Source organism: Brassica rapa, chromosome A04 (assembly GCF_000309985.2).
Source record: "Brassica rapa cultivar Chiifu-401-42 chromosome A04, CAAS_Brap_v3.01, whole genome shotgun sequence".
Classification (NCBI taxonomy): domain Eukaryota; kingdom Viridiplantae; phylum Streptophyta; class Magnoliopsida; order Brassicales; family Brassicaceae; genus Brassica; species Brassica rapa.
The window spans coordinates 8,637,954-8,654,466 of record NC_024798.2 but is presented as its reverse complement, the minus strand read 5'-3'; the positions used below and the strand labels follow the sequence as shown (position 1 = coordinate 8,654,466).

The 16,513-nt window shown below is 31.1% G+C and overlaps 3 protein-coding genes across 3 annotated transcripts; 2 read left to right on the top strand and 1 right to left on the bottom strand.

The window, feature by feature from the left end:
• The first annotated feature begins 2,148 nt into the window (after positions 1–2,148).
• LOC103863777 (probable E3 ubiquitin-protein ligase RHC1A) lies at positions 2,149–3,247 on the top strand. The gene has a single exon (XM_033290782.1). It carries the CDS (start codon positions 2,270–2,272, stop codon positions 3,245–3,247), a length of 978 nt encoding a protein of 325 aa, XP_033146673.1. The 5' UTR covers positions 2,149–2,269.
• Positions 3,248–3,620: 373 nt separating this feature from the next.
• Positions 3,621–4,197, bottom strand: LOC103863778. Its single transcript, XM_009141529.3, has one exon. It carries the CDS (start codon positions 4,147–4,149, stop codon positions 3,790–3,792), a length of 360 nt encoding a protein of 119 aa, XP_009139777.1. The 5' UTR covers positions 4,150–4,197; the 3' UTR covers positions 3,621–3,789.
• An 11,279-nt stretch (positions 4,198–15,476) lies between these two features.
• LOC103863774 lies at positions 15,477–16,262 on the top strand. The gene has a single exon (XM_009141527.3). It carries the CDS (start codon positions 15,477–15,479, stop codon positions 16,260–16,262), a length of 786 nt encoding a protein of 261 aa, XP_009139775.1.
• The last annotated feature ends 251 nt before the right edge of the window (positions 16,263–16,513 follow it).

The following is a 16,513-nucleotide window of genomic DNA, read 5'->3' as shown; positions in this document are numbered from 1 at the left end:
GAAAGGTGTTGAGACCCTTATCGATACTGACCACTATGTTAAGGCCACGTGGCAGAAATGCTATTATCTTATCTTGCATTAAAATGTATGAATGTGTGTATATATGGTTACTGATTTACTGCTGGCCTCCACTTGAGCCGATGCTTTTGGTTCCTTCCTATTGGGAGACGACAAATCAAACACATGGCCTACTCTTTAATGTTAGTGGAACTCCTAACTATTGGCTTAGTTTGATTCAGTTAATTAATAAGATCACATTTAGTATTATAACTATTACAAGTTATGAGCTACTTAGTTGTGAGCAAGGAGTACACTGTTAATGCTAACGTCGATAAACGAAGAAGGGAAACAATATTATATAGTGGGCCCGATTGGTAACTGAACACGGTAGTTAAACTGTAAGTCTGTCTTCTAACCATTGGACATGCTCTTAAACCTCAAATTTAAAGTTCACTAAACTTTAAAAGTAACATTGCTCTTAGAAATGCTCTAAAAGTAACATTGCTCTTAGAAATGCTCTTAAGTCAAATAGAGTAAGTTTTGGGTTTGAAAGTTTGGAAAAACTTAGGGTATCCTATTGGTAATTACTCATTTATTAACATCTGTAACAGTAACCAATTGAGGCAAGGACAGAAAAACCAGATGAAATGAGCATTGCGTTGTCATCGATCTCATGCTTCGTCTTCTAAAGAATAATATTTAATCTATTAAAATAGAATCTATTTTTTATCTACTATTAACAAGTCATACTAGAACCATCTAAAAAACTACTTAATATGACATATTTTATTATTTACATTAATAATAAAACAAATATAAATATCAATTTATTTTTAAGTATAACAAATTCTATTGAGAAAAAATCTAACAAAATCCTACTAACCTTCTAAATATTTTTATAAAATAACACTTAATTAATTTCGTAAATACTAATATAACTTTATAATTCAATGTTAATTAAAAATTTATTATAAAACAAGAAAATAAAATTCTATACTATTTTTATATATATTTTGTTATATTATGTATTATATTAAAATAGAAGTACTATATGAATTAAATATGGGTAGATTTATCTATTTTATTTTTAAAATATTTTCATTTAAATAAATTATCACTCATCATTAAAATTCGTAAACTATATTACATTTTTTACAAAAATAAATTTATTAACATAGGTTAAACTTTTATATCTACAACTATATATTATTTTATTTTTTTATTTTGAAACTCTCAACAATATATTGTTTAAAAAAAATTAATATACAAAAATATAATGGTTTAATACTAACCTTTAGTTCATATACTATTTAAAAATATATTATTAGAAAACTATGAAATTTTAATAATTCATTCAAAATATTAATGATAAATCAAATTTTAATTTTAATATTTATATTAATTATAAAAATATTCTGAGAGATATATAAAAATATTACCGAAATTAAAATTATTTATATAAAATAATATATTAATTTAGTAACAAAAACATTTCGAAAATCATATAATCTCCCAGCTCAAATATAGTTGTGTAATTTTCCAAACAATTTTGACAAAATATAAAATTTAAAAATAAGTATGCAAACTTAAAATGATAATGTTTAAATTTTTCAAAAGGTATAATCATAGATAATAAAGAATAACTTCTTGAAATGTAACACGAAAAAACAAACTATGTTATAAAAATTAAAGTAATCTAATATTTTGAAGTCTTAATTGAATAACAAAAAAAAACAAAAATTAATATCATAGCATCCAAAAAATATTCTATATCAATAAAATTTATTAAAATAATATGATGGATGCTACCATATATACAATTTACTAAAATAATAGATTTATATTCACAATATATAACACTAAAATTAAAATTATATACTTAAATATTTATAATAAATCAAAAGTATACATTCATAAAATGAAAAATATCCGCACGAATGTGCGGGTCAAACTCTAGTTTTATGTTAAACTCGACGATTGTTTCTTTTCCTCTATATCTACTGTAGTTAAACAATACGGCCAATCTCTTTAATTGACTTGATCTAATAAATGATTCTAGCCTTTAACTTGAGGCAATCTAAATAGAATAAGAAAAACCAGAAGAAATGAGCATTGCGTCTTCATTCTTCTCATTCTTTGCCTTCCAGACAAAACACGACCTCTATATGAACGGAATATGCCTGGCTTAATTGCTTCATTCAACCTTCAAAGATTATCTATAAATGTGCAAGTATTTATGTCTGGTGTATAACAGTTACTTCTTCGAATCATGTCATTGAGTGTGCCAATAAGACGGACCGATGGTGCACCCAATGGCGCATTCAGGACTTTTGGCCTCTACTGGTGCTACCACTGTCATCGTACGGTCAGGATTGCATCATCAAACCCATTAGAGATCGCGTGCCCTCGATGCTTAAGGCAATTCGTTGTGGAAATCGAGATGAGACGGCCTCGGGTGACTTTCACTCATGCCGCTCCACCTTTAGATGCTTCTCCTGAGACACGCCTTCTCGAAGCTCTGTCCCTCATGTTTGATCCTCCAATCATAGGTAGATTCGGTGAAGACCCATTTCTCAGGGCAAGGTCCAGAAACGTGGAACACGAACCAACAACACCCCTACCGCACCATCGTCGACGCCACAGCCTTGACAATGATAACGATGGCGGTTTACCTCCACCAAGAAGAACATATGTAATACTACGGCCCACTGATCCAACCAGTCCACTTGGAAACAGGATTGAGCCAGCACCACCCAGGCGTATGAACCCACGTGATTTCTTTACTGGAGGGTCAGGTTTAGAACAGCTGATCGAACAGCTAACGCAAGACGATAGGCCTGGACCACCACCTGCACCAGAACCCACCATCGACGCCCTACCGACGGTAACGATCACATCAAAACATCTAACCAACGACACGTCCCAATGCACGGTGTGCATGGAGGACTTCGTTCCTGGCGGGGAAGCTACCGAACTACCATGTAAACATATATACCATAAAAACTGTATAACTCCATGGCTAAGGCTTCACAATTCATGCCCAATCTGCCGCCGTGATCTGCCTCCTCCGGTCAACAACACCGTTACAGATTCTCAGGAAAGGAGCGATTCTACTAGAGAAGAGGTACCTGAAAGAAGGCGCCCTAGATGGATGCAGTTCTGGAACATGGGGCCTTCTAGAGCAAGGTATCAGAGGGTTAGTCCAGAAGAAACAGCGCACAGGAATACTCGAGGTAACAGGAGCTAAAAAAAAAACTGAATATTTCAGGGGAAACAAAAAAAAATGTCTATCATTTGCTAAGAACATATGTATAGAAGCTGTCCGAAAAACAATAATAATAATAAATTCTGGCTAACGTTTCACCTTTCATGCTAGGGGTAACAGAACTATTTAAATGAGAAAGACAACTAAACTTATATCTCTGATTCTTCCTGCAGCTCAGTTGCAGTGGCGTCACTGTAATATCCTATAGCTTCTTGGACTCGTCCATTACCCAGTGGGAAGAAAATGCAGTGAGCAATTGAGGAAATGTAGAACATAACACTAAAACATATATTAATGACAAAACCTAGAGATTTCACACATGGCATGTCCCATCTGTTATCTGCAAATTCAAAGGAATAATACCAAATAACAACCACTACTTTGGATTCCAAAGTAACAAGTTCCAATCAGAATATAAAATTCAACAAACATAATATGCAAATTTCGCATCGCTGCAAAAACTAGCTTATAGGAGAGTACGAAACCCAAATAAAAGTTGAGTAGATTCAACAAAAGAGATGATTCTACTTGCAGTAGCGGTCGGCCTTCTTCTTGACCCGATCGTCGAGAGCCTCCGCAACCGAATCGAAGTTCGATTTAGGAACGTAACCGAACTTCTTCGCCTCCACGGGGAAAAGCTCATCGTACTTCCTCTTCTTCGCGGCGTCGATTGAATAGATATCGTTGTCTTTACCATCTGCTGCGGCGGAGGAAGTGGCCGGACCGTCGTCGGGAGTCATCTTTTCAACATTGGGGGCGGCGCCGTCGTCGAGCTTATCCTTGTTCTTCTTCTTCTTCTTTGGCTTCTTCTTTTTGATGGTGGCTAGATCGCCTCCTTTAAACGCTAACCTTCCACCCTTCGCCCTCTCGTAAGGATCCGACATCGCTTAGATTCGGTACCGCTGTTCTCTCTCTCTCTCTCCGGAATATTTTTCTTTGAGGACTAAAAGCCAAAGCCAAACCTTGTCTTGTGTTTATATTTTGTTTCCGGGCCGACTCTTATTGTCACTAGGGATTTAGGATGTCCGAATCCAGATCCAACAAGCATTTCAATATCTTTAATATGAGAAACATTCCTGTTTTTTTTTTGTTTAATGAAAATTTAAATGATTTCTTCTAAAAGTACCCTTAAATTTACAGAAAGTTAATTCTTATTAATGGTAATTTGTCTTTTCATTTTTTTTGCTTAATATACATATTCGTTAATTTAATTTATTGTAGATTCATTAAAAAAAATTCATTCCAGCAATCATAAATTAAATTTTATTAATAGGTCTAAACTCATAATATGCTTCTGTACAAAAGAAATAAATTATTTACACTAAAACGATAATAGTATTTATCATGACAAAACCTATAAAATGCGTAACGTAAATACAAGAGAAATAAGATCACATGAACATATGAATATTAAAACTTAGTAAATCTATACTATACTAAAAGCAACATATAAAGAGCATAGAAGCTGTCCACGTCAGATTTTTAATTCTGACCAATCAGAGACAGTTTTGTGACACGTCAAATCGATCTTAATCAGATTTTTTTTATTCTTGATCCGTGAATGAGATTTGGCCCATAAGCCCAATCGTTTAGAAAAGAAGAGTAGGCAAGAGACAAACAATGACACATGTCTCTTTATAAATCTCTACGTTTTCGTTTACAAAAATGAAACCATCAAATTGGGTCAGAGAAACATATAAACCAACCTCTGTTATTTTCTTTCCAGCCCAATTTTGACCCATCCGACTCTTCTAACCTTTCGTCTTCTCCGTTGCCCTATTTTACACAGCAGATGTGTAAACGTCTGTATAATTATTGTAATCCTCATTGAAATATGTCATTAAGCTTCTCCCACTACGTAGAGTTTAATTATCCTTTCTCACCACCGCTTCGAAAACCCCTAATGTTTGATACTATAAATAAGTGATAAAGACTTCTCCAAATAGCCCTGCTTCATCCTCTTCATTATACTTCGTCCTTACAAACAGAGATTGCAATAAAGGTGTCCTCTCCAGTCATGTTTTCGGATCTGAAGTCAGGTCGTGCTTTTCAATCGGCAACCAAACCAATCTCAAAGAGGGAGGAGAGCTCATGGGGTTGACATGCTCCTACTTGATGAAAAGGTACGTTTTCTTATCTTCCATCTCCTATCTCATACTATTATTAACTACTCATACTACTTAACTTGACCACGTTCTAATGATTCTTGCTATGTACAATCGACACTTCTCCAAGGTATATCACTGTCCGGGTTTAACACGTATAAAAAGTATATGTGGCTTCAGACCGGGTTTGATACTTTTGGTTTACCTAAACGGCAGAGTATCTCCTGATCGATATAGATTCATTAGACCAGAATCTGGCTTAGAACTTAGCCAGCGACGTGATCGAAACCTGTACGGAAGTGGCGTCCCCAAATCGACGCAGTTTCAGCCGTACAGTGAGGTGTTCGGAATTCAGAGATTCAAGAATGCGAGCTGATGGGTGATGTTCGCCACTTGCAGCGCTCTTTCTTCGAATGGCTCACGGGCGTTACTTGGCAAGACGCCGGAAAGGTACGACTTTTCTTCCTCTAGCTGCCGGAAAAATCCTTTAATTTTGCTTTGTGTTTAGTGTTTGAGATTCTTAATGAAATACCAAAATTTTCAGGTGGAGCTGGTAGATGGATCGTCGTACTTAGCGCAGCCACTACCGTTCTCCATCTCGACGTTGATACGGATCAAGGTGTTAGTGACTGGCTACATCGAGTTCCAACACAATGCCGAGCTTTACTCAGAAACGTTTGTACCCATCAATGTAGTTTAGAAGCATATCAAACGTAACTGAGTGTTTGTTGCTTAAAGAGAAAAAAATAACGTAATTGAGCTTTCACCTTCAGCTTCCTCTCCATTCTTTTTTTATTATTATTATGTTACCGGTGAAATCTATTGAGAAAATATATACCTCCTAGGCTCCTAATGATAAAATATACTTATCTGATTTCGCTGAAAGCATTTACCGTACCTCCACTCCGAATTGTTCTTTAGAGCACCCAAAAACATTTCCCATGAATGCATATGACCACATAAACCAACAATCAAGTAAGCTTTTTCCTGGTGAAAAACTAAGATTATTTGGTCATTGGCTGTAAAAACGTGATTCAAAAGTCATTGTGATATTATCATGTTGGATCCTCTGTTTTCTTGGCTCTGCACAATACAGGTGAGTACTTAAGGAGAAAAAAGAAGAGAATGGCAGTGGAGTGATAGAGAGAAGAGAGGCAGGTGTGTGCTGCTTTAAGAACACTGATTTGACATACCCGATGTGTACGATCCAAACCTCCAAGTGTTTGCTTACCTTCAAATGTCCATTTGAAAGAGTTTATTACAATATAACAGTTTTCATCTTCTAGCTCTTTAAATTTGTAATAACATTTTGGCAATGTGATGACTAGGAAAAATAAAATACGAGGTCAATGTTTTTTTTGTTGTATATGTTACATGCATCCTACGTTACCAAAAGAGCAGTAGTTATGTGTATGTTGATAACACAATATTTAATTCTAATATATAAAATATAATATAAATTGAGTTTGTAAATATATTTCTCGCATTCAATATCTATATTATAATACTCATTTTCAACAGTAAAATATGCAGCACTTTCAATAATTTTTTCAAAAAAAAAAACTTTTAATAATTAAAAAAATCTTATTGTTGAAAATATCCCTTTGCCATTCATTATTTATACTGTAATACTCTTTTTAAACTTTCAATATATTACACTTTTTAAATAAGAAAATTTCTTATCTGTTACATTGCATTTTTTCAAGAAAAATATATTCCATTTTTCGAATAAAACAATTAAAAAAATATATCATACGAGATGAAAATTAAGCGTTGAAAGCGAAGAATTAATAGATACAAAGAAAAAACTATAATTAACATAATAGAAAATAACCAGAAGAAAATTACCAATATATCTCAACTACAAAGACACAAAAACATTGGCCAACATGGTTCCTTCCTCCCTAACTAGCTTATCTAGGGCCGAGATTTTAAACCAAACCAAACTAAAATTTTTATTTTTTGCTTAGTTTGATTCAAAAGTTCATAAAATTTAAAACATTAGTTCTCGATTCGGTTCGGTTTGGTAACTGATTAGTCTGGGGCTTTAACATAAAATATTTTCAAACAGTATGAATTTTAACCAAAATTTCAAAGTCAACTAACCAAAATATGAATAGAAACAACCATTTTCAGATGTCTTGGTTATTGATGTGTTTAAGAGTTTATCGGTGAGCTTTGGCTATAGCCTATAGATTCTGAATCTTCTTTTACATTCTGGCTGGATATGCGGTGCATGTTCCAGGAGAGTTTAGACTTCATGTGTGTTCTGAATGGGTGTTTAGACCTTATGCAAGCTGAGAATGTTTAAAAACTTATTTCGGCCAAGTCTTCTTCTGCAGGTGCTGCTTTGGAAGGGATTCACGCATCCCTTTGTCCACCTTTGAAAGGATAACTTAAACTTACTCAAGATCCATATGTATTTCCATGTCGGTATCAATAAATTCTTGCATGCCAGCCTGAGCCAATGATGCCCACTTTGAAACTTCCTCAAGAAGAATCAGCCGAGAATTTTAAAACTCTATGGCTACGTAAAAGTTCAATTGGAAGGTCTCCATTCTTTTTGAAGATTGTATCTACATTTTATTATATTTTACAAACAATAATTGTCGATCTTTTTCTTTTGTAAATATTCCGATATATGACATACAAAACAATCTTCCTTGATTATATTTTCTGATGTTATGTTCGAAATGGCCACTGTCCAGATATATTTAAAAAGGTGACTATACAAAATGGTTACTTCTATGTTACCGGATTTCTTCTATGTCAATCTAGGAAGAACTTGAGAAAATTGACATGCACATGTAACGCGAAATTAGTTATTCCTAGATTGACATATGGACACTGACTTATCGAAAGAGCCTGAAGGATAATCAATCCATATGTAATCCCTTTTTAGTTTATGTACACCTAATTTTTTTTTAAAAATCGCATAATGAACTCCCAATAGGGGGTTTTGGCTGACAATGATTCAAACCATTTAATTTCTACTTTCTGTGTGTTTTTATAATAAATAATTTTATTTTAATATAGATGAATGTATTTAATAGCCAGAAACAGTTTAAATTATTCTTATTTAATTTAAATGAATCTTAGAGTTTTCCTGTAACCCTAAATAAATAAAATAAAGAATATTTGAATTGTAAATAAGGCTCACTTATTTTTTATAGTTTTCTCGATACAAAAAGTTATTTTTGATTAATTTTATATTTTATAATCAGTCAAAGCACATATAACATATATATTCAAATACCAAATTAAAATAATTTAATTTAAATTATGACGTAAAGAAAAAACCCCGGGCGTAGCCCGGGGCAAGCCCTAGTAACCATAAGCAGAGCTGGGCGCAGATGCTTGATACTCGGTTTGTACTTGCTACTTGACTCGGTTTGGTTTGAAAAAACAAGTATTTACTCCAATCAAGTCGAGTAACAAGTAAACGGATTTTATTACTTGTAAGTACAAGTCAAGTATCGTTATATCAAGTTCATTTTAAATTTTTACCTACTTGGTTTGTTACTTGGTTTATTACTTAGTTTATTAATTGTTATCCTTTACTTATTCAGTTATTTGTTATATGTTATTTGGTTTATTAAATACTTTGTATATATTTCATTAGTTAATTACTCCCTCCGTTCCTAAATGATGTATGTTTTGGAAAAAAAATTTGTTTCAAAAAGATACATTTTTTACCTTTTCAATGTATGATTTTATGAAAAATTGTAAGTTTCAAAAAAATTAATAGTGTTTATTGAATTTCTATTGGCTAAAAGTTATGGAAAATTGTTATTCACAAAAAATAATGCATATTTAAGGGACATTTGCTAAAACCAACCCAAATATTCAAGTCAAATGTAAAAGTATACCCCACTTTCAGTCAAATGCAAAACCAACCTAAAGGAGTAGTGAAAATACTATTTAACCCTTATGACCAAACAAAAAAAAGAAATGTATTTTACGTTTCTATCCTTTGAAAGTCTACACGTAATAAAAGAAGTCTACATATATATAGACTTCCTACGAAGTCTACTTTATATACTTGTTTTGTAGTCTACACTCTAATTTGATCTAATAATTTAATTTTAAAAATGTATAAAAATAATTATTGTGATATTTTTAACTAATCATCAATATAATGGATAATATGAAGTAAATAAATTAAAATTTCATATAATCGAACAATTTTGAAGAATATATACTAATTTGGTTATCATGTGTTAGACTATGTTCATAGTTTACAAACAAAAGGTTCTAACATGTTATGTCTTTTAGTAGTTGATTTCAAAGGGTTAGATTTTAGATTTTGTTTTTTTTTTGTTTTATTAACTTAAATCTGCATATTAATGTTTAGTAGTTTATATTTTGTATAAATGAGACTTTTTGATTATCAAGCAAAACATTTAGGGTTTGAGATTTGTGGTTTAGGGTTTCGTAGACCTACAATAAAGTCTATTTATCTGAAGACGTCTTTTTCAGTCTATATTTTTCAATTTGTTTTACAAAAAATCATTATATTTAAACTAAGTTAAGTTCCTTACGAATAAAAAAGTGAAATCATATACTATAACTATTAAAAAATAAAAAAATAAATTTAATAAATCATATATTAAAATTATTAAAATAATAAAGAATAAACAACAATAATTAAATTATTATAGTAGACTTCCAAAAAGGTCTACTATGTTAAGGTAAGATCTACTCCAAAATTTTAATTTTAGTAGACTTCAAACGAAGTCTACAGTATCGTAAATTTTAACCTAGTTACATTTTTGTCTCCCTATATAAACAAAATTTATACAATCTCTCTCTAAAGTGGCTACACAAGTTTTTAAAACTCTCTCCTTTCTCTCTAAAACTTTCTCTCTTCTCTCTAAAATTCTCTCAATTGTTTCTAAATCTCTCTCATTATCTTCTTTCTCTCTAAAATTTTCTCAAGTCTTTCTCACAATATTATCTTGTCATTTTAGATATTATGATTCATGGTTTTCATCTTCTCCTTTGAAAAATGTAAGTTTTAGATCTATAGATTTTAAATGTGTATTTTTATGTTTATTTCTCACAATATTATCTTTTTTGGTAGGTATTATCACTCATGGATTTCATCATCTCCTCTAAAAATGTAAGTTTTAGATTAATAGATTTTAAATATGTATTTACATGTTTATATTCAAATAAATTTATAGATCAAGCTCTCTACATTAATTTGCTACTAGTTTACCTTATAAATTCTATTATGTAAAGTATTTTCAGATTTAAAATTATTTTCACATTTCAAAATATATAAATTTTTTCAGATCTGAAAATTATTAGACAGTGTAGACTTCTAAAGAAGTTTATTAAAGCTTGCAGACTTCATATGAAGTTTACTAAACCACAAAGTTTAAGCAGACTTCAAAAATATGACTTTAATTTTTTTTTCTATGTTTTTTAATAATTTTATCTTATTTTGCAGGTATTTTCTTCCATAGTTGTTCTCTTCTCCTCCTAGAAATGTAAGGTTTACATCTATAGATTTAAAATATGTGTTCTAGTATTTATATTCAAATAAAGTTACATATTAAAATTCATATTAATATGTCTTTAATTTATAACTATTTTGTCTATTAAATCATATTTTAAAAGTTTTTTAGATTTAAACTTATTTCATATTTTAATGTATTTATTTTTCAGATCTATTTTTTTTTATAGAGTAGACTTCATTTGAAATCTACTTAAAACTTACGGCTGGTAGACTTCAAATGAAGTCTACTACCCTTGACTTTTAAGCATATTTCATTAGAAGTTTACTCAAATATGATTTTAGTTTTTATCTTATTTTTCATAATTTTATTTTATTTTGCAGGTATTCTCTTCCAATGTTTTCAAATCATCTTCCCAAAAATGTAAGCTTTCCATATATTCATTATAAGATATTTTGTGTTTATAATGAACTAAATTTATAGATTCATACATTATCTTTTTGCTTTGTTACAAGGATGACAAAAAACCATTTTTGAAATATTTTCCAGAACAAAGTATTTTCAAATTTTCTAAATGCACACTTTTAGATATGAAAATTTTCCATTAGTGTAGACTTCAACTAAAGTCTATTAAACAATAACTTTACGTAGACTTAATAAAAAGTCTACTAAAATATAATTTTATTTTTTATCTTATGTTTTTCTCATAACTCTATCTTATTTTGCAGGTATTTTTTCCAAGACTTTATTTGAAGCATCAAGATTATGAAAAATCAAACATACTCAAGAATACTTTTTAATATATTGCTCTGTAATAACTTTCATAATAAAATATTAATTTTTAAATAATTTTTTAATGCATAATCTATAAACATTGTATTCATTTTTAGTTGTTTTCACTTGTATGATATTATTAATTTTTTGTTAGATATCAATTTTTTCACAAGATCTAACCAACCAAACAAGTAAAACCACCATAAGCTAAAATAATAACTAACACACATGTGAGACGAAGAAAATCTATACAAAATTTTCCAAAAATTTTTCAAGAATAACACTAATCAAAACAATTTGCAATAAGTATCAAATGTATAATTATAACACATTAAATTGTGAAATTCATCCAAGACCATTAAAATTTTACTAACATACACTGTAAAATAATTAAATCATGAAAAAAATATGATGAATAATACACAAATACACTTTTAATAGAATTTATGACGTAGACTTCAACTGCAGTCCACATTTGTAGATTTACAAAAACGTGTACACTTATTATCTAACATATAGTCAATCCAAAAAAATTTAGTGTATTTGGCGCATGCTTGATACACAAAGGCGTACAAAGTGTGTCTTAGATAACTCGATCAAGTTCCATACTTGTCGATTATTCGTGACAGGCATAAGAGGAGTATTTTCCTATTCGGAGTCATTTGTTTTAAATGATGTTTGGTAAGAAATAGGTTAGCACCATCTTCTCAATTTTGTTGTCCAGATCATAATTTTCTTGTGTCATTTCAAAAAGTTTACCATGTGTACAGCCATCATGCATAATGAACATTCTTTAACCTTTCCGATTCTTCATCCTTTTCGAATATTTTGCCATCTAAAATGTCTTTGGCCCATGCTTCACACTCGCTCTAAGTTTCCAACCACATCCTTGAACACAACACTTAGCCACATACAGAGTTTTCGTTGTCTTATATGCTGAGAATGTAAATTTATATTCTACAGTCACCCACTTCAGCTTTGAAACAAGCTCAGCCTTACTAGCAAAACTATAAACAAAGACTTACAAATACGTCTACAATTATTAGCTAACAACATTGTCAAATCAAATGAATTATACCTTCATAATTATAAAAAAAATTCTTTTCAAAATCACTCAAACCCATTAGGATTAACTAACACACACTGTCAAACAAAAAATCTAGAAAAAAATTAATGAATAATACACAAATTCACATTTTTATAGATTTTTCTATGCAAACTTAATATTCAGTCTCTAAAGATGTAGACGTTCTTTTCAGTTTACAGACGTAGACTGTCAAATAGGTCTACTCTTTGGGTTGGTTTTTGCAATTGACCATTTTACGGGTTGCTTTCTATAGTTGAATAAAAGTTGTGATTTTGTACATGTAGACTTTCTTTTCGGTCTACAATTTAAAAAAGTTACTTTTTGTAATTGACCAGAATTCATCCAAGATTTGACTTTCAGAACTAGACTTCATATGTAGTCTACATGTTTGAATTTTTTTGAAAGAGGTTAGTTTTGCAATTGACCAAGTTTGACTTCAAATCAGTAGATTGAAATGAACGTCTACGGGTGTGTAGACTTCTTGTGAAGTCTACTCTCAAATCCGACGGGTTGGTTTTGCATTTGACCAAAATAAAAAAGTAGACTTTATACGCAGTCTACATTTTTTTTTTAAGATAAGAAGACTGCATATGAAGTTTACAATTTAATAAATTTTTGATTGCTTTTTAAACTTTTTTGTCAAACACAAAACTAACATATTCCACGAAGTCAAAGTTTTGGTCAAATGCAAAACTGACCTTTTATAGACTTCGGTGGCAGTCTACATTCTGTAGAGTTCCGTTGAAGTCTATTTTGAAAAGTCAAAAGTTCGGTCAAATGAAAAACTAACCTCTTTTAGGTAGACGTCTTAGTAAGTCTACCGAAAGTTTTATTTTTGTTGTCAAAGGTAAAGACGAAGACTACTGGGGAAGTCTGCGTTAGAAAAAAAATTTGTCTGGTCAATTGCAAAACTAACCCGTGCATTGACAAATAGACTGCATCGTAAGTCTCCACGGAGGCGTAGACATACAAAACAGTCTACCGTCGCGACACAGATCTGAAAAAAGAACGAAAACCATGTAAATAGTTACATTTTTCATGTGTAAAGCTCGTTTCCAACCTTTTCAACCGTCCAAACTCCAAATATGAGCAAAAAGAAGCATCTTTAACGATTCACTAATGAAGAAACTCGAAAATATGAAGTTTGTGATTATGAAAATGATAGTTATGAGAGTTTTTTAGATGGAAATGTAGAGGAAATGAGAGGAAATGAAGTTTTTTGGGTTAGAATGAGAAAAAAAGTGGTTGAAAATTGAATTCTAGAGCTTTAGAGCTCAAAAATGGTGGTTCATGGTGGTTGGAAAAATTGATGATGATGGCATTTTTGTAAATAAGAAGAAATGGTTAGGGTGTATTTGGTTTTTTGTTAATTTCGAAATTAATAAAAAATTAAATAAAAATGGCAATTTTGTGAATAATTCAAAAACATAAGGATAGTATGGAAATTTTATTGATGAATAGTATGAACAAAAAAAAGGGTTAGTTTTGGATTTGACTTGAAAATATGGGTTGGTTTTGAAAAACACCCATGAAAATAAAATAATTTCAAAGATAGAATAACGCATATATTTAATTTTTACTTAAGGATTAAGTAGAATTGAGTAATCGAATAATATAGTTATTATAATTTGAAAAAAAAAAGTTGAATAATAAACCGGGAAAGTTTTCTGCTTTAATATCAAATCTCTAGAAACACAAAGAATTATAAAAACAATTTTTTTTTATAATTTAGAAATGTATCAAGAGTAAAGCTCTCAGTGTTTATTTTGTTTTATATCTTATGTAACAATTTTCTATGAAACCTATATTTAAAGTAAAAGACAAACCTAATCTCAATGTTTCCATATTCCTTTTTACATGTGGAATATAGAAACACAAACTTAATATAAATAGTAAACTTCATATTTTTTTTTTTGTTTAACTTGCTCCACAAGTATTGCAATTATCCAACATTCACACCTTTAATTCTGACTTGAATTACAGAGATCAATTTATTAAACTTCAATTAATCTTCTCATTTACTTGAACTTAATTCTCGCTGATGGTTTGGTAAGGATGTCGGCCTTGTGTTTAACACCCGATACATTCTCTACTTCGATTTGTCCATTATCCACACATTCACGAATAAAATGATATCTTGAAAGTATATGATTATTCCTTCAATGGAAAACCGGATTTTTAGTTAGAACAATGGTTGATTGTTTAACAAATACGATTTTAAAACATAATAATAAGAATTTGTCCTAACTCATCAAAGTTGCAAAATAAGTATATGTTGAATTATAAAGTCTGAAATAGTTATAGTATTTAAATTAACAAATTAATGATTCAATTAAAAATTAATAATAATCAATGACTTAGTTAAAACTTAAAAAATGTGACAAATAAACAAAATTAACTAAAATTATAGCAAACATAACAAATAAGGAAATCATTATCTAATTTTTTTAAAATGAAATAGTTATATTATTTAAATTAATAAATTAATAATTCAACTAAAACTAATTATAAATCAATGATTTAACTAAAACTTAATAAAAATGACCAAAAAGCATAATATCATAAACTCATGGAAAAATGTGACAAGCAAACTAAATCATTTTTCAAATAATGTGAAGATATGTACAGAAAATCAAACATTAACAAAACTTTTGTCGAACATTGAAAATAGCCACATTCCATTTAATTCCCCTCGACATAATCCTCGAATATAACATGGAGTTCTTGTTGATCCCATTCTCTATCAAATCGTTTCCAATATTTTCAAAAGAAAATTAATAACAATGCCGGAAAATGCCAAGCACGGCCCAAGACTCTCCTTTTCTCAAGATTTTTGCCACTATGATTCCATACCGATCGAGCAAAGTCCATTACGAACTCATTCGGAACCTTCAACCCTCAACTTCGATTTCTCCATTCCCGGCGGCGTAATCTCCGGTGAATGCTCGTGGTCCGCCGAAGATTTTTTCTCCGACGGAAAAATACTCCCCACAGAAATCAAAAAGGTACCCGAGAAAGATGGAACCGGTTTGTATACGAATCCAATCGGAGATACTAAACCGGTTCTGGAAATCGGATTAACGGCGACGGGAGCCATACGCAATACGGTGCCGTTTCACGTTCCTTCTGAACCGTGTCGTCCCGGACCGGAAACGAATCCAATCAGAAATGCTCATGAAATAGAAGAAATCGAAGAAGATGAAGAGAGACCCACTGTGAATCCGTGTTGGGGGATTAAGAAAAGAAGCGAACGTCTCAATCCCGAAATTGGGTTGCCATTGCTTTCGGATAACCCGACCGGTTCGAATTATAAACAGACAGAAACTATGAAGCTCGAGGTTTCGTCTCCTTCTTCTTCTTCAAACTGTAGTTCTCAGAAACCGCTATTGAGTAAGACGAGCCATGGAGATTACAGTAACGGCGGCAATGGAGGAGGGATTAACGTGAATTCGTTTCTGGATGTGTTTCCGGGAGGGAGTTTGTTTGGGTTGGGATCGATCATTGTCGGTAGTGGAAGTGACAAGAACAAGAACAAGAAGAAGAAGATATCAGTATTTTGTCATTGGTAAGAATTTGTTTTTTCCTGGATCTCTGTTTCTCACTTTCTTTCTCTGAACGGAGTTTTATTACATTGATCATTGGCTTTCGTGGTTCCAAGTGTTGAGTTTTATTTTTAGATTTTCTTATCAATGTGTAGTTAAATGTATTATTTCTGTTAATACATACATAATGAATTTGAAGATGCTTCAGTCTTCACAAAAGAAATATAATTCTTGCTAAATTTTTTCAACAAATACTAAAAATGCCGTACTATCTAGTG

Excerpts from the sequence above, each read along its gene's own strand:
- LOC103863777 (XM_033290782.1), top strand. The coding sequence starts at position 2,270 with ATGTCATTGAGTGTGCCAATAAGACGGACCGATGGTGCACCCAATGGC.
- LOC103863774 (XM_009141527.3), top strand. The coding sequence starts at position 15,477 with ATGCCGGAAAATGCCAAGCACGGCCCAAGACTCTCCTTTTCTCAAGAT.
- LOC103863778 (XM_009141529.3), bottom strand. The coding sequence starts at position 4,149 with ATGTCGGATCCTTACGAGAGGGCGAAGGGTGGAAGGTTAGCGTTTAAA.